The sequence below is a fragment of the Pogoniulus pusillus genome, chromosome 18 (assembly GCF_015220805.1).
Source record: "Pogoniulus pusillus isolate bPogPus1 chromosome 18, bPogPus1.pri, whole genome shotgun sequence".
Taxonomy (NCBI): Eukaryota; Metazoa; Chordata; class Aves; order Piciformes; family Lybiidae; genus Pogoniulus; species Pogoniulus pusillus.
The window spans coordinates 25026917-25046192 of NC_087281.1; the positions used below are offsets into that span (position 1 = coordinate 25026917).

Sequence of the window (19276 nt, forward strand, 5' to 3'; positions counted from 1 at the left end):
AAATATGAAGCTGCAGAACGAAGACGAAAGCATGAAACAAGTGAGAGAGGTAAAAACAAGAATCTGCCTTGCCCATTTAAAGATCTTTAGAGGTATTTACATTGATGTAATGTATTTGCACTTTTCACTCCAGTAAAAGGAGCTGCTGCTTAGAATCAACTCTGGTTGCTATTTCAGTTTGAAAATCTGCCTCTTTTTTAAAATAAACAAACTACTGTTGCTTACCCATGTTCAAACTGACACTCACACGACTTAGGAAACATTATCCTACAAGCAGCTCTTCTATTATTTTCATCTTTGAGTTTTTAAAGCATTAACACTAGCCAGAACTGCCAGGACTATGGACTTAAGTGCTATACAAAAAAGCATTAGCTTTTTAATATAATCATGAGGATAGCATTCATTATTTCAAGTCAGTGACAGGGTAAACAACTAGCTTAATCAAGAAGTATATATTAAAGTATTTGGAAATAAGAAAGAAAAAAGCAGCCACAAATCACACAAGGAAAACAAATACACAGGTGCTCCCTTCCACATCACCTATTAAAAGGGGAAGCTGGAATACCTACGAACCCAACACTTGCTACTAACTTTTGGCATGACCTGCTTACACGATTATTTTCTGTCTCATATCTTTCCTCCAAATGATGCTCCACAAAATAGTTGCTGTAAATGCAAACAATGAAACTAGGATCAAAAGAAATTTTGAAAAACAACAAAAGCAAACAAACAAAAACCCCACAAAACTCCAGTAACACGTTAAAGAAGACAAAAAAAACCCTTTTCTTTCTTATTTTTTTTTTACTGCTAAATATATATGGCTGAAGAATTTTTAAAGGTGGTGAAATAATGTAATCTGAAACCATTTAAAACAAAAATTAAAAGTCTTGAATATAATTATCTCAATAAAAAAAAATCACAGGTACAATATGCAGCACTTTAACAAAAAAATCCCCTCCAAATATAGCACACCCTTTTACTTCTTACACTGAGCTTTGATGCCTAAGAAATAATCTTCCTTGTACAAATCAGCTTGTCTATAAATCCAGATTATATCCTACAAACTACAAATAAATCATCTTTTGTGTGTGAGAAAACATAAGCAATCCTCTCATCTTCTTCTCTTTAAGGAATGGCAATCTTTGGTCACTGCCCTTCCATTTCAGACCAGTTAACCCAGACAAAGGTTATGGCCAGCAAAAGTTCTTTTTGATGCCATTAAAACACAGATTGGAGCATTCAAGTGAGTGATATTAAAACAAAACCAAAATAAACACTGTAAATACTCAATTATTAATTACTTAACTCTGTATAATATGCTTCAATGGCTTCATATATGCCTTCCCAGGTACAAATTATCTTTCAAAGGAAGCACAATAATGCCTCTAATTCTGGCACTACTGTGAATATTCCACAATGCACCATATAGCAAAAAAAGTTGTGATAAAGTCATGACACACATAATAGAATAAATTACTTGTTAAGGAGATTGAACTGGTCTTAACTCATTCAGGTTTGAATTACTTAATTCAGTTAAGACCTAAGTGTCGGAAGAGAAGGACAAACTTTTCCCATCCAGTTAGTATGAAAGAGGTAGTGCTTGTAGATTTGAAGAGAGAAAGATTCTCTCAAGAGAAAAGTCAAGTGTTTTGCTCTTGTTTTTATTTTTAAAAGAGAGCCAACCTGCATACATGTAAATACAAGATATATTCCGTCAAGTTTTATGCCTATGAAAATGTCTGAATAGCTTCTAAAAACTCAGGTGAACCTGTTAGTTCAGCCCTTGACAGCTCTACTCTTGTGTAACTAACATTTATGTGAAGGGTAGCTCAAAAAGGCAAATAATCTTGCCTAATGTTACAAGGCTCATATTCTTTTCATAATCTGTATTTGAACAATTGCTCCAGTGTATCTGACACAAACAGGCTGTCCTTCGCAATGCGTACAGAATCTGGCATGCTCTACTCTTGTTTTGAATAAAGCTGTGTAAATAAAAAACACAGCCAATAACCCTGGCCTCCAGTTCTTTGTTGCCCCTTAAAATGTCATCTTGTACTGGGATATTCAATACTATTCATCAACAACCTGGATAAGGGCACAGAGCACACTATCAGCAAGTTTGCTGATGACACAAAGCTGGGTTGTGCTGCCATTCAGCAGGACCTAGACAGGCTGGAGAGTTGGGCAGGGAGAAATTTGATGGAATACAAGGGCAAGGGTAGAGTCTTGCATCTGGGAAAGAACAACCCCATGTATCAGTGTAGGTCGGAGAATAACCTGTTGGAGAGCAGCGCAGAGGAAAGGGACTTGGGGGTTCTGGTGGATGAGCACAAGCCAGCAATATGTTCCTGTAGCCAAGAAGGCCCATCCCATTCTGGGGTGTATTAGAAGGGCTGTGGTTAGTAGGTCGAGAGAGGTTCTCCTCTCTCTCTACTCTGACCTGGTGATGCCACGGCTGGAATACTGTGCTCAGTTAGTATTTCAGGTCACTCAGTTCAAGAAGGATCTCAGAGAACTGCCTGAAAGAATCCAGTGCACAGCCACATTGATGACTGAAGGGAACACGTCCCTTATGAGGAAAGGCTAAGGGAGCTGGGTCTCTTTAGCTTGCAGAAGAGTAGACTGAGAGGTGACATCATTAATGTTTATAAGTATGTGAGGACAGAGCCAGGCTCTTTGCAGTGATGTCCAACAATAGGACACGGTGCAAGCTGGAGCATGGGAGGTTGCACAAGAACATAAGGAAAAATCTTTTTACTGTGAAGGTGACAAAACACTGGAACAGGCTGCCCAGAGATGCTGTGGGGTCTCTTCTCCAGAGACACACATTCCTGTGTGACCTGCTCTAAGGGATCCTGCTCTGGCAGAGAGGCTGCACTAGATGATTTTTTTAAGTCACTTACAATACGTAACATTGTGTGATACAAGTTTTAAACACAAATAGGTACATGCACAAAGCTTCTCTCATTCAGAGCCTCATTTCTGGAGATCATGTGGTCCAAATCCCTGATTAAAGTAGAGCCAATCTTCAAGTTAGACCTAATTATTTATATTAATATAAAAAAAAAAAAGAAGTTTTTAAAGTGGAACTCCTGAAAAAAAAATTGTCAGCAATTTTAGGTCTGTAATTATACTGAAAATAGGTAAAAAAAAACCAAACAAACCAGAAGAATAACAGTAAACTGTTGCTACAGCGTTTTTACATTTGACTAGCAAATGTGATCTTAATATAATACAGGTTTCAATTCACTGATGTAAAGAGAGATTACAGAACAGCCTTGTCTAAACCACTCTGAATTATGATGTTGACTCATAACTGAGAATTTATATTGCCTTAAGGTTACTGCTCCATAAAAATAAGTACTCATAAAATTATGCTGCTACACGACTTTTTTTCTCAGTTATTTCATTTGTTCTTTAAAGCACCTCCAGGAAATTCTCTACCATTTAGTGGCTATGATAGTATGGAATGAGTATTTACTAAAAATACTGGGGATCATGGAGCACTACAGGAAAAATTAGAGACATGAAGAAGGAAATCTATGCTGTAGTTACCTGGACAAAAGTATAGTCAAAATATCTGCTAAAATAAAACTGCAAAGAGGTGGTTTCCAGATGTGCTTCTGCGTGCATTTAAGTAGAAAATGCACAGCTATGCATACAAAACCACCACATGAAATTAACTCCTTCCTGATAATTTGATTCTCCAATAAAGGGCAAGTCACTTACAGAGGATTAAAGATCACTGGTGAGTACTTTCTAAACTCTGGAATAACTTTCTCCCCCCTACTCTCTGCACTTGCAGTGTAAGGCTATATACAACCTTCATCAAAACAGACCAGTGAGGCTCTCAAAACATAGTATACATGCACACTGATGAAAACAGCTGAGATGGGGATGACAAACAGAAACTGATGCTGAAACTGAAAAATCACTTCTGGACAAGTCTTTGGATGAGGTCAAAGAATAGCTACTCCTTTGAAAGGTTAAGGGAAGTTTCATTGTGGCAACCTAGACCTCTCCGAAGCTTCTTGGCAGCAGGACAGAAGCAAAAAGTTGTCCTTGCCAACAATACATCCATTTTACATCAAGATACAGTCACATATTATAGAACCAACCAGGTTGGAATAGTCCTCCAAGATCACCCAGTCCAACATATCCCCCAGCCCTATCCAGTCAACTAGACCATGGCACTAAGTGCCTCATCCAGGCTTTTCTTGAACACCTCCAGGGATGGCGAACTCCACCACACAGAAAGATATAACCTCAGGAAATGTGAAACACTCACAAACTCCATGAGGTATTTCATCATTGCTACTGATCTATCACAGGTGCCTTTAAGCAAAAATTTGCCAGATACACAACACAAACTAAGGGACAGTGCCAACTACTCCAGAAAAACAGTAAAATCAGAAAATAAATTTCAAGTCAGTCACATTCAGTACAAACTTACTAAAGGACAGGGAAGCTGAGAAAGTTTTCTGAAAAGGAGAGATGCACAAATGACCCACCAGACCCTTTCCCTATAAGGCTACAACTGCTTGCCAGTAATGCCAGGTTGCAGAGCAGTAAAAGGAAAAAAAAACAACCAAACAAAAAACAAACCAAAAGACATGGAAAGAGGTTGTTCTTTAAGAAAAAGAAAGCACTTCCCTCCTTGGGGATTCCAAGAGCTGATGTGCTGATTAAAATGAAATTGCTACATGATAGAGCATTTCCAGTTTGGGTCTGTGACCCAAAAGCTAATGATCTTCAGAATCTACAGACTGCAGCCTCTCTAACCACAAGCTCAATTCGATTTTTTTGGGTAAGTCAGCTTCTATGTGATCATAAGCTCTGTCCAGAATTTCCAGCACATACAGGAAAAAGACATAATTCCCTCAATTATTATTGAATCCATGTATCTGCTTTGGTTTACATGACCCATGCTGAAACCTCCTTAGTTCTAGCTCCCACATTTCACAACTCTTTAAAACACTCTTTCAATGCAACAGCAGAAAACCCACAAAATACATAAAAATACACTTTCAACTTCTATACCAAGTATGTAAATGCATTTAAAACATTTTTTTGGCAGTCAAGGAATGATGTTTACAACTGAATGAAAAAAAACACATCAGCTCAGAGGAAAAGTGAGTATGACTTGAAACAAAGGGAAAAAAAGAAAGGTATATAGTTAGAGATGGAGACACTAGAGTTTTCAGAACAGGGCACTTGCAATTTCTCAACTATATTTATATTAAAAAAGCATCCACCAATATAGACTTTGTTTTTTAAAATGATGAAAGTTGTATATATTGCACCTTATCAGAATACATAATGTAGCAGCAAAATCCAGCAACTTACTTCAGTTCTATATTATTTTATGATAGCCATGCAACATTTCATTCATGAACTAACCTGCAGACACAGGCAGGAAAATACAGATTCTGCCAGGACCGACAGAGGTATTTAGAGTGATCGATAACCCGAATCCAGTCTAACTCATCCATGGACACTTCAATGTAGTAGGAATAAGACCTATGGATGGTCAAAATACACTGGTTAGAATACAAGCAGTCACATTCTATGTATTACATTTTACACTTTCTTCTGGACTTTTTGTGTTGAGCAGAAGGCTATTTGTTCCTACTCACAAACCTGTATGTAAGACACCTAAAAGAGGTCTCTGTTTTCAAACAAGTTTTAAAAATGAGTTTTCAGAATGACTTAAAACATCCTAACGCTTCCAGTCTGCACTAACTGCCACATTGTATGAAGTAGTTCCTTGTTCTACTTTTCAATTTTTCCAAAAGGAACAGAGGATAAGCATAAATTTCAGTTGAACAGAATAAGGAAAATATATTTGAAACAATGAAATAGCTAAAAGTTAATATGGTTTGATTGGCAACTGCAAATTCATGTTTTAAAAGATAATTAAAAAAACAATAAAACAGTAGCACATGCTGTTCTAAAGTAACACAGCTTAGTTAAGAACAAACACAATTACTTTGAATCCTAAACCGTCAGTCTGGATGTAACATGAAATTAATCCTTTAGGAGAAAAACAATATGTTAAACTGTAAGTAGCTTGTCTTATGGTTTTCAGCAGAAAATTGCTCTTGAATACCTGCATGAGCTGTCTACTAAACACTGATTTTTTTGCTACAGCAATTTATAAAATTAATAGATTGGTCAGAGGAAGAGAACCTTGCCATTCTTCTATTTAAGCAGTCCCTGAACTGCTCAAACATGCAGGTTTTTATCTTTCCTGCATTCCATAATAATCTAAAGTAGGTATGCACCAATTGACTAAAGCATCTGCAAAGCTTCACCAGTCTCACCGTGAAGAGCCTTCTAATAGCTACTGTAGTTAGCTGGTAATTCACGGTTTTAAGACATTTCGCTACCCCTAAATTATTGCCAAAGTGTGTTACATCTGAACAATTTTAATGTATCCAAAAAATCTGAACAAGCATTTCTTCCATGTTTGGCACATAAATACGTAAAAAATACGGTTTCTGCCAAAAATAAAATAGAGTATTGTTCTTCAAACTAAAATAAAAGCACTTGGAAACTAAGTGGCAAATTTAAATTATGTGAACTTTCACTAGCAATATAAAATAATGAAGAAAGAAAATACACTGAAATGTTATGAGGCAGTTCAGTATCACAAATATGGTCTGGCAATTAAGTAACCAAAATTATATGTAAAAAACAGGGTGTTTTCAAATAAAACTTGTCACTGTCATCTCCAACACTGTATCATGCTGACTGTATAAAGTAATTATTTTTTCACACTGAGGTACTATCACCAGTGCAAAATACATTACCTTCACTTCTTACGTCAACGTGGCACCTACCGACTGTCTCTGTCCCACAGGAGTATTCGTATGTGGTTGATTATTGATGGCTGGCCCAGTTTAATTTCAATTCCAGAACGGCAGTCATCATCAATCGGGTGTCGAGAGAAGCCGTGATCCAAGTCATAGTTCTGAGTATCCCCATCTAACAAAGCAGATTTCAGCTCCCCTTTTACGACCTGTGCTCCATACTTCATTGTTGCAATATTTTCCCCTGGTACTAAGACAAAGAGGAAATAATTCTTAATTTTTACACTCACATAACAATATAGGATGGGGACTGACCTGTTGGAGAGTACTGAAAGAGAAAAGGACCTAGCAGTCTTAGTGGATGGAAAGTTGGTCATGAGTCAGCAATGCGCTCTTGTGGCCACGGCCAGTGACATTCCGGGGTGCATTAGGAGGCCTACGGTTAGCAGGTTGAGAAAGGCTCTTTTCCCCCTCTATTCTTCCCTGGCAAAGTTGCGTCTCAAATATTGTGTCCAGTTCTGGGCCCCTCAGTTCAAGAAGGACAGGGAACTGCTTCAGAGTCCAGCACAGAACCACAAAAATGATGAAGGGAGTGGAACATCTCCTTTTGGGAGACTGAGCGAGCTAGGGGTCTTTAGTGTGCAGAAGAGGAGACTGAGGGATGACCTCATTAATGTCTATAAATATGTAAAGGGTGAGTGCCAGGAGGATAGAGTCAGGCTCTTTTCTTGATGATGCCTGATGACAGGACAAGGAGCAATGGGTGGAAATTGAGGCACAGGAAGTTCCACAGAAACACAAGGAAATTTTTTTCACTCTGAGGGTGACAGAACACTGGAACAGGCTGCCCAGGGGGTTGTAGAGTCTCCTCTGGAGATGCTCAAAACCCACCTGTATGCACCCCTGTGTGATCCGGTGTAGGTAATCCTGCTCTGGCAGGGGAGCTGGATTAGACGATCTTTCGAGGTCCCTAACATTCTGTGAATCTGATATTGCAAATTAGATGTTCTGAACATCAACTGTATTAGATCAGAACAAAGATCTATTGCCAGTATCCCTTCTTCTCCACAAATACATACTCAAGGAAAACAGAAAAACAACAAAAAAACAGAAAGGAAAGCATTTTAGAAATGTTGTTTCTTCCATTTAATTCAACGCCCCCTGTTTTTATGATAATAACGAGTACCAATAATTTACTAGTAGTACACAGTGCCTGTATCCTCAGTCCCTTTTACAGAATTCTATTGCACCTTCCTCATCCAATCATCACTTACATCTTTGTTTTAAAGTTTTGGTCAATTCAGTCTCTCCCTGTGATCAACTTCTCACTATAGCTCCAATACTTTTTTTTTCCCTCTTCCCAATTCTTTTGTTCTAGTCTCGGCTGGAGTCTTTTGAGTTTTTGAGGCAGGACTAAGTTAAAAATCGCACAAAACATTCAAAATGTGGATGCATTATGAATTTGTAGAGTGGCAGGTACAGTGACATAGCTATATGAGCTTTTTGATAGCCATGAAAGCTTCAAGTACCCTGCAAAGCTAAACAAACCTGAGGAAATGGGAGACTTTTGGCTACTTGAGTTTTGAACCTACATGGTTCAAAGCAAGTTTTTTATTACAGTATTTTGCAGTAATACATCCATTATGTAACCTGGGATAATATTTCCTAATTAGAGGTAGTAACCAATACACTGGTGAATCATCCTGTTAAAATAAAATGAAAACCAAAAAACCAAAAACATAAACAAACTTAGCAGTCTTGTTTGAGATGAGTACCTAGAAAACATAATCTGAAAGCTAAATGATGAAAAGCTGCCCCTGAACAGCTTAGGCAGGCTGGCAACAGAACTATGAATTTCAACAGAACGTTAATATCTAAAGAACAGAAATTGAAGTGGCAAAATATTAACTGTATTGTAACACTACTACACAAAATAGCACAACTATGAAACTGCAAGTGATCATCAATGTTCCCATAAATAGAACAAGTCCCAAGACCCTGAACTAGTATTAAAACAACATGAAAATTCCGTTCTCTAATAAGGCTGTGATTTTGACAAAGCTCAAAACTTTGAGACTGGGATCATACTGAGATATGAATATGCAGAAAAAGAAGTAAAACCACACTGCTTAGGTTTTTAAAATTGATCTGCTGCACTGTAGATGGAATGCCTCACATGAAAAGACTTTCACAGCATTTGAATATTAATTTTCTGTTTAAGTGTATTAATATCTGTATCTTCTAAATGAGAACAAAGGAGCTATGCAATTCTGAGAAAGCAGTTATTTTCAGGGCTCATCCTGCATGATTTAAAGACTACAGTGCAGACTCTCAAAGAACATTCTACTTTATTCTTTGCTGTGGGGCAAATACTCTGTCGAAATCACATACTAGACAGCAAACTAACAATATCCTTCTAAAGCTCAGTGTTAGATAATCTTGTTGAATTAACAGAAGGCACAAACAAAAGTCAGCCAAAAGGCTTCTCACTTTTTAGACTTCCATTAAAACAATTCTGAAAGACTTGTTTATACTATTTGGGAAAGAACGTGAAAAGTAAGCAAAAAATCAAAAGTAATGGAGAAAATATGAAAAGCTTCATGAAGTAGAAAACAAGCCACCATCACCACAAAATCATTTCAGTATCTCATATTCCACAACCAACACAGTTTTATTTTTAATGTTTTTGCAGAAGTTTTTCTATTGAAATAGCACTTTGTCTAGGAAAATACACTTATTACAATGTTCAGGTTTGAGCCACATCTGAGGAAGAAAGCAAGAAAATGTGCTGACTTAGAAATGGGAACAGAAAGAAAGAATACTACCTAACAAGACAGTTAGGTAGCCTTTAAAAACACCTAAAAGCAAAGAACTCAAATCAACCATGTCCTCCAGACAACTACAGTCACTAAACTGTAAAACAACCAACCAACCAAAATATCTGATACTTACTTAACATGCCCCTGTAGTTGAGATCCATGTCCCGACTCTCTGAACGAATTTTAATGGCATCTAGGATGGCATCAGGTGACAACAGTCCAGAAGGTCTTACAACATTTAGTAGTTCTGTTAGACTCATTAGTGGCAAACGTACGGCTTGCATTATTTCAGCATGGTTTTCCTTGGGGTTATGTTTACACCAATTCATCAAAGCTTGGAAAATGTCTTTCTCAGGAGCTGCAAATGAGTCCCTCAGTACAATACTTAACAGAGCAGGCTGGAAAAATAAACAAACCAACCCGAGTGAATAGAAATATTACAAAAGCAAATAAATTAAAAAAGGCAAAAATTAATAGGTATTTTAACTTACTGTTATTAAAAATCACCTCCAAAGGAGTCAAGATCTAAAACTGTAGTTTGTTTTAGTCACTCAAGCAAGAATTAAAGTCTCCATCATATAAACAACAGGTATTATTACAAATCCTCTAGGAGAAATACTGGAATACTGTGTTCAGTTTGGGGACACTCACTACAAGAAGGACATAGAGGGGCTGGAGCATGTCCAGAGAAGAGCAACCAAACTGGTGAAGGAACCTGAACACAGATCTTATGAACAGCAGCTTAGGTAACTGGGGTTGTTTAGTCTTCAGAAGAGCAGACTGAGGGAAGACCTCATCACCCTCTGTAACTACTTCAAAGGAGGCTGGAGAGAGGCAAGATTCGATCTCTTCTCATACGCAGCAAATGACAGGACAAGAGGAAATGGCCTCAAGTTGTGCCGAGGGAGGTTCTGGTTGGATATCAGGCAAAGCTTCTTCATAGTAATCGAGCACTGGAATAGGTTACCCAGAGAGATGGCAGAGTCACCAACCCTGGAGGTATTTAAAAAATGTGTGGTGCTCAGGAACAGGGTTTAGTAGTACTGTCTTAGCAGTGGTCACAGGGCCATGAGCTCTAGGTGAGTGGCTGGACTCAGTGATCTCAAAGGACTCTTCCAACCCTGGCAGTTCTGACTTACTTCATGGAATCATAGAGCTGAAGTGTGGAGAACTATTCAAACCAATTTAATTCCAGTAACTACTTGAAATTTACTTTGGAATGTAAGTAATGATTTGGCAATTTGCTAGGATAGTTCAAAGCACTCCTTTACAACTTAAGCTGGAATAAGAACACTGATGAGAAAAATAAAGTATGGCTTGGAATTGTCTTTGCAAACCATTTCTAACTACTTGGGATTTCCTCCCCTCTTTTGGTATCGATTTTGAATGAGCAAGCAAAAACTTCAGTGGCTCTTATTCAGGCAGAGAACCCACTGGCTGCAAAATGAGAGCAAAAGGAATGAAACAGCTTTTTTATTTTCTCTTACCTGGTAGATTTATTAGAGTTTGCCTAAGAAAAGGAGAAACCTCTTACATATACCAGAACTGGCTATGTCAAAAAGGTCATAAACTATGTACTTCCTGATGACTGACATTTGCTATCCTCGTCATTGAGAATAGGCTCTCAGAGTTCAAATTTAACAAATGGCACACGACAGAACAAAACTTTTTTTCTAGTCAGTCGGCAAAACAGAGTCCTGCACTTACTCAAGGAAAAGACCCATCACAGTTTTTCCACCAAAACTGCTTAAAAAAAATTTAAGCAAACTTTCACTCAGGACCCTCTGTTGCTTCATGTGAACACTTGAAAACACTCTATAGCTATTATGTTCAGCTCCAAGACCACTCCAGAGTAAATGGATTTTTTCACCACCACAGAACAGCCTGATGAGAGCACAAATATTTATACAGCTAACAACTACAAATCCAACGCACAAAAAACCCCACCCCACGCCACAATACTGCCATTTTATGCAGTTTCAGAACATCAGCACTAGAAGTCACAGCAACCCCTAGAATGCTTTAGCTCACACCACAACAACAATCCATCACTGAGGTAGCCCATATCAAAAACTAAATTTCACTGTTTAGAGAACAGATTTAAAAAAAAAAAAAAACCAACAAAACAAACACCAAAAAAAATCAAACACAAATTAAGATTAAATTCCTGCTCCCACCTTTGAGTGCATCATCTAATTTTACTATAACTGGTCAACATTAAATACCAAAAAAATTCCAAATGAATAATCAGGATTTCTGGTTCAGCTCGGCTTGGACAACTCCAATTGCTAATTTTGCTACTATAAAATGATACTTGTTAACTAACATAGAAACTTGTACTTGGTGTCTTCATTGGTATTTTATCATGAGGCTCTATACAAATTAATATAAACATTCCTGGAGGAAAAAGATTTACCTTAGAAAGTGACAGGAAGCCTTCGCTGGAGAGCACCTCTTGGGCATTTCTATCCATGAACATACAGCACATACAAGTTAATTTAGGGAGGGAATAAAGACTGGCAACATCGAACGTCATACAGACATTCTGAATGTTAAGTATTGTGCAAAGATACTCCGACGTGGAATCCTCCAATTCTGGAAACCCGTATTTATGTGCTAGGCTTAGAAAGTCTAGGAGAACCTCCTCTTTCTCATCTCTTAGTGTAGCACGACCAGTGTAAATGTATTTCAACAGCATGCCAAATGCTTCTGCAGTAGTGTCCTGAAGAGGAATTTCTGCTTCAGGTTGGGATTCTCTCATTCCTCCATATAGTAATGCTCTAAAAGGAAGACAAAATTGAGAAATTTATATCCTCATATAAACCAAGCAGAAAAAAGAAAGAAATAAATGATTATACACATCAAGGGCAATACAAAGCAGATGTGGTTTAAAAATGTAAAAATTAAAAACCCAGATACTTTGCATTTAAGTGCAGGTCTGCTCTGAAAATGGCTGCACAAGAATAATACTCTAACGCATCATGTCTTTATCCATCAAAACAAATGCTCCTTCTCCACTTCAAATGACAGCCTGCAAGGCAGAAATTGAGATATGACTCTTGTACCTTTATTCACATAACAAAACCCACTGCTATTAGTGAGAAAGAAAAAAGAAAAAAATTCAAAGAGGTCACCATCACAACAGAAGTGGCAGATTTGCACATCTGCAGATTTGTGTCCTCTGATCCTTAGTCTAAACCCAGCACACAGTAACTCTGATGAAATCCTGAATTTTGAGAAAAAAAAACAAGTACCCACAATTCTTTTTTAAAATATGATGGACGGTTTGAACAATTTGCATACACACTTCAGGTCAGTCACCATCTTAACCCTGTAACAAAATTATCTATAAAAAATTACAAGTACGTTCTATTAACTACATTTCAAGTGAAAAATGCCCAGTTCTTAGAAGAGTAGAATTAGTATTTTTCCTAGTTTCAAAATATGTATTTTAACCTGTATCTGCCAGACCTCTTCAAATACTTACATCCAATGCATCAGAATTAAACAGCCTATGTTCCAGACCCACATCATTTATAATCTGAGAAATCAAAACAATTTTACAGCACTTTTCTGTTCTGAAGTTATCTTTCTCTTGAATTTGTGATACTACCTTCAAAAATCCAATTTAATGAAGGTCAAAAGAATAACATCATGACATGGTATTTATCTTTTTATATTTGGACACAATGATTTGATATGCTGGGAAACATTCACACAGAAAAGGTCACACTCAATGGACAGATGATTACACCCTGAAAAGTTCAGAGAGAAACAATGTTTATCTGATCCGCATGAAAATTTCCTGCCAGCCTGACAAAAAGCTGTGCTTCACCTGAAATAATGGCACCTAGCAGCCAGGATCACTCTGTGTGCTGGGAAACGTTTCTTTTCCACAATAAAAGTAACATCGCTGTATTCTTCCCCGTTCATTAAAGCACCAATATGCTCCGACAGAATGTGAACGTGGTCAATCTCACCCACAGCTGTGTAAGGACGAAGTGGGTGGCTGTTACTCATCTTGGAGGGATGGTGATATTGATAGCCTAAAGGAGAAAAGAGAACAACCAGGATTATAAAGGGCACAAATATCAACAGATGGCAAAGATCAAGCTGTAATTACACACAGAGCAGCTAGCACTAAGTTACCTTATACAAGAAAATGAAACCAAGAGGTTTTCTATTAAAGTTCATTTGCGACAGGACTCAGTGCAGCTTGCATCAAAATTCCAGCCAAGAGAAAATATTCTATCACCTTGTTGTTCTGTCAACTCTTTTACTTAAAAGGACTTCCAACAAAAAGAATTAAAGGCAAAATAATTTTAATTAGTTACCATTAGAAAGCAATTTTATCCAACTTAAAATGCACTGAAATGATAAAGAAATAATCTGATCAACAAGCACTGTCTTAAATCCCAAGTCTCTACTAAAATCAGTGATAAGTAAAAACATCTGGTTTTGCAGAATTCCATGAACTTGTGAGAACTGGGAGAAAATAAACAAGTAGGACAATACTTGCTAAATAACAGACAAAAATCTGTCAAAAAGCAGAGATTTACTATGTACAATTCAATTTGCTTACCCTTTCTATTCGGTTTTCTTGATGCCTTCTTGTTCCCTTGTACATGAAAAAAAAAAAGCCATCTACTATCTCAGTCACAGAAAGAAGAAGACTGTCCACTAGCATACAATGCGGAGAAATGCACTAGCCACATTTGTTATTGATTTTGGTACTCCCTAATTCACTTTAGCATTGTTTGGGTTCCTTTATTTCAGCAACAGAAGCTTTCTGTAGTCTCAGAGGGAAGAGCACCCACAGGAGAATCCAGGTCTTAAAACAGCTTCTATTGTTACACTTCAGTTTACTTTTGACTAGGAAGAGGTCAGGTGCATCAGATTATAACCATCCACATTTTGAGACACACCTTCTGTGCCACTTTTTAAAAGTGACACTATTCATTTTCAAAATGGCCTCATACTTGGTGCTGAAGAAAGACCACGTACCACAAGCATTAAAATGATGACATCATGCCCCACACACAACTATCGACTCCAGCACAAATGGCAACGAATTCCCAGCTTTCCTCAGGCTGCCTCTGCTACTGTGTAGCACTGTCTTGGCCCTAGCGCAGGCACTCTGACATGGTACCAGCAATACTGGCTTTTTTCCATTTGTTCTGGTTAATTTACAATTAGCTAAAACAACTCCATACTGACAGATTTAAGTAACATACATTTCTAGTAGCATTTATTTTGTAACAAGCAAGATTAACTAACAAAAATATTTATCACAATTTAATTATCTAAGACAACAGTAAAATTCAAAAAGCCTCAAAATAGAACTTATTAGTCAAATGAGCCAACAAAAGGATGTATCAGGATGTATCTGTAACTCTGTTGCAAGTCTCAAGCTCTGATACTCCTTCAAGCCTTCGGCATTTATAATTGGTGTTGCTGATCCTCATTCACAGCTCAACTATGTGCAAGTTACATGAACATTATCAAGCAACTCTGTACTATCTTCTGCTAGTTCTGATTTTGATTGGAGAAATTAATGTATGATACTTCATACATATAAAAATACTGGCACACTTCTGATTTGAAATCTATTTTTTATTCTATTCTACTTGTTTCCTTCATCCACTCTTATCTCTAAAAAAGCAAGAGCAGGTACTGTCTGCATAGAATAAGAGATTATGAAAGTAGTAAAGGGAACTACACACTACACTTCCAGTAGCTGTGGCTCTTGTGTGCCAGCAAGCTAAAAAGCTCAAGGGATTTTTTTTTTTTAATTTCAAGTTAAACAAAGAAATAAAACCTAAAAGTTCACTTCCCTCTCAAGGATAGGTAGACCTCTCTCTAAACAAGAATCAATGTATAGAAGAGAGGAAAGCGTGAACTGGGGACACTTGCTATGGACCAGATTCCTAAGGACTGGTGCTTAGGAACACCAAGACCCTGAACTACAGACGTCAATGAAAGTAGAAATTTAGAAATCCCTGTGTGTAAACTGCAAGACAAATGTATTTCAATGTTTCATGGTCTTGAAACTGCTGGTGCAATGTACTATTCTAAACTGTCAGTTTCAAACAACATGCTGCTTACAGGGAAAAAGACTCAAAGGGTGGCAATAAGCCTCTGGCTGAGGAACCTTTCATACACACCTGAATGACTCAAAAGTGTTGGAAACTGGCAACTTCATGAAACTATCTATATGTCTTATATGTCGCCTGTGGGTAACATGAGTATATTGAAGAGGCACTTAAAATTGTGTGTTTACTATTACATATTTCCAATGCAATTTTTGGCTGTATTGTGTGGCTTTCCACATAGAGCAGTTCAATTAAAGCAGTTCTGCCTTCAAAATACAGAAATAAAGAATACATGACTTCAGATCTTCCTAGACTGGATTAATTAATGGTATGAATTCCCTCAGTCCTGGAGTGATCTGCACATTTCTTGTTCGAGGAAGCAAAAAGCAAAAATTGCTTTAAGTGTGACAAGCTGCTATGAGCTCACAACTTCCCTGTACAGCCAAACACGTACTTAACTAGTTGCAACTTAATGTCATTTTTAAGAACAGCACAACAACAGATAGATGCTGCCAGAAGACTGGCAAAGCCATTCCTGAAGGTGAAGGCTCCTGCGGCATCTTCAGTTATCAAATAACATCATTCCTTTCAGAGAATACAGGTGTTTGCTCTTCCTTGAAGTCAATGAACACTTAACCAACTACATAATGAAACATCAAGCTCTTTACAAGCCTCCTGCCAGCACCATACCTTATTTCCAGGAGGTACTCAGAGCTAATTAACTGCTTCAAGAGTCAGCTGCTGTGACTAAGTTCATGCCACAGAAATAAAACAAAACATTATTCTCCATCGGTTTGAGGCACCATTAAAGCCGCAATGATCTCAAAAGGCATCTGTTAAGTTCAGAAGGCCTAAAAATCACCTCTAAGATCACATGGAAAAGTGGCATTGTTTCAAAAACTGTTTTTTATAAGACACAGGTCAACCGGGAAAAAAAAAAGGTGTGAGTGAAAAATGTTTACATAACTGATAATACTATTAAAATTTTAGAAAGAAATGCAAATAAAAACCCAAAGTATTGCTAGAACTAAAGATTTTTAAGTAAGTCTGGATTATAGATACTTAATTGCTTCATCATTTAGTTTGCACCTAGCAAGAGAATATAGATTTTGTCAGAATTACACAAAGAAAACTTTCTTAAATAGAATTCTCTTAAATTGCTTTTTTTTTCTAGAAATAAGAACTGGTTCTCAGTTGATTAGAAAAGGTTTGAGATTTTTTTCAATTTTTTTTGTAATTCATTAATTCATAAATTATTTTGCTATGCTTTACATAAATTCCAGCAAATTACAATTTCTATTACAAGTGTGACAGTAGGATTAATGTACAAAAATGCCATTGTTGCAAATCATATGGTTTGTAATGGGCATATACCTCTTTTTTACATAAAAATGTTTTATTCTCATGAGTTCTGACACAATAAACTAACATCTCAGCAATCAGGGTATTTTAGTAAATATTTCAACGTAAGGTATAACCCAAATACACTATATCAGAACTCCCACTACAGAAACTCCTTTGCACTTCTAAACAATAACAAAGTTGACTGAGTGAAAATTTTAACAGAAAGGTGAAAAAATACCAACCATACTTAGTATTCAGCAATTATAAAGACAATCAAAACAGCAGGAATAGAGAGTATGAAAGATCAAGTAAATTGAATTCACAGAACTTTTAAGTCTTAACTCCAGTTCCTGTGTCGTAAGAAGATTAAACCAGGTGCTAACTGGCTAATGGTAAATAAGCACATCATTAAATTACAGCATTCTAAAAGTACCAACTACCTGTCAACTTAAAGTATATGGGAAGTGACACACTGTTGATCTGCAAACATATTCCCATTACTTAAATGCTGTAGTGATAATGTTTCTGCTCTGATAGAGGAGCAGAAATATGTTTAGCTAGGTACAAAGAATAATATACTAAGTGCAGGTTATTTATTAACACACACACACACACACACACAATAGGTACTAATTAATTCAATACAACCTGGTACACAAGTAAACCATCAAGTTAAAATCTCAAGAAAATACACTGGTCCACTCACCAGCAAAGCTATCTGAAGATTGACAGTGGATGTAGCCTGAAGGCAGATGACTGACTTCCTGAAAATTAGGGTTCTTCGCCATTCTGAACAGAAAGATTGAACAGCGAGCTCATAGAAGCACTATTCAGCAACATCCAGCTGCACATCAACAATTGCACCATTTCCTGAAACACCGTATGAGACAGAGACCATCAGAACCTGGCAGCTTGTAGCCTACAGCCAAAGTGAGAGATGTGTATTTCTCAGTAAAAATTTGTGTGGAAACACATTTACAAAATTCCCTCCATTCTACAGGAAAGCTTCTAACAATGTTAGAACACAGCATGAATTTTTTTTTTTAGTGATCATACTTTAATTTTGACCATTCATTTTATTAACCATCAAAAAATATGGGAACATATTGCCCTTCATTTGTTCATTACAAGACACAAAATGTTCATCCTACACAAACTGTATCACACATGTTTTATTCATTACATATCCAAAGCTCTCCTTGCTCAGCTAAAGGCTCTGGAGGGTTGGTTATTCTAGTTTTGGTTGTCTGTTTTTTCATAATACTTTGGGCAGTTGCAGATCTTTCTCTTGTGTAAGCCTTCAACTATACATGCAGGAAAACAGAATCGTAGGGTGAAGAAATACAGAAATATACTTTATTTGTTTAAATACATAATCAACATAAAGAGTCCCACTCAACAAGTATAAATTATTGTCATTCTTCCCTGCCAGCAGGAAAAATAAACTTTCTTTGAATTGCTAAGTTCTTTGAAGGTGATATCTACAAATTCTCCCCTAAGAGACACTCTAGTCTTCTTTAAAGTACAAGTTTAAGGGAGGAGAACACAGTCACAGAAACTGGAAATTAACTATATCTGAATCCAGCAAGTTGAAAACAGGTCTCCTGATTTTGTAGAATAAGATGGGATATGTAAATACTTTCTCTCACAAATAATACATGTTAACAGACTGACTTGTGTTATCAAAACACATTCATAAACCGTTTACAAAACCGGTTTTTTTGAGCTAATAGATGCCAACAGTAAACTTCAAACACCTGATTTACAGATTTGTAACAGAAAACACACTCAACACACCTGCATTGTGAGTAGGCTGAAATGAAAACCTTAAAACACACTAAAAAATTAAGTCACTTCTACCACAGGGCTTTGAGAGGGACCTGCGTGCTATACTTTAAAATAATGGAAGCAAAAAGCATTGATAGGCAGGCAAAATTATAAGCAGGCTGTTAATAAGTCTGTTTATTTATAGTCTGATGACAGCTTCATACAAATCGAAAGTAATTTCAATAAATCACAGCAGTATACTACTTCAAGAGAAGTATTAAGACCTCAGAAGAACCTATGAAAATACTGCGTGTAGTATCGAATCGCCAGAACATTGAACTAACGTTAAAAGATAAACTAAACACATCACAACAGCGTCTTGCAAAACGCAGGGGCAGGCAGAGGAGGAAACAGGTGAAGCAAGAGCATCACACCCACAGAA

The 19276-nt window shown here is 37.0% G+C and overlaps 1 protein-coding gene across 6 annotated transcripts in view; it reads right to left on the reverse strand.

The window, feature by feature from the left end:
• The window catches only part of BTBD9 (BTB domain containing 9), a 113831-nt gene that overhangs the window by 93989 nt on the left and 566 nt on the right, over positions 1-19276 (reverse strand). For 5 of the 6 annotated variants that reach the window (XR_010305620.1, XM_064158847.1, XM_064158845.1 and 2 more), the window contains exons 2-7: positions 17774-17937; positions 13467-13677; positions 12048-12411; positions 9765-10029; positions 6843-7062; positions 5401-5520 (exon numbers count right to left, since the gene is read on the reverse strand). Coding sequence is in view for 5 of the 6 variants with exons in the window: in XM_064158847.1 (XP_064014917.1) it covers positions 5401-5520; positions 6843-7062; positions 9765-10029; positions 12048-12411; positions 13467-13677; positions 17774-17855 (1262 nt within the window). In the remaining variant the exon portion in view is untranslated. The remainder of the gene's footprint in view (positions 1-5400; positions 5521-6842; positions 7063-9764; positions 10030-12047; positions 12412-13466; positions 13678-17773; positions 17938-19276) is intronic. The other variant, XM_064158848.1, reaches the window with a different exon arrangement.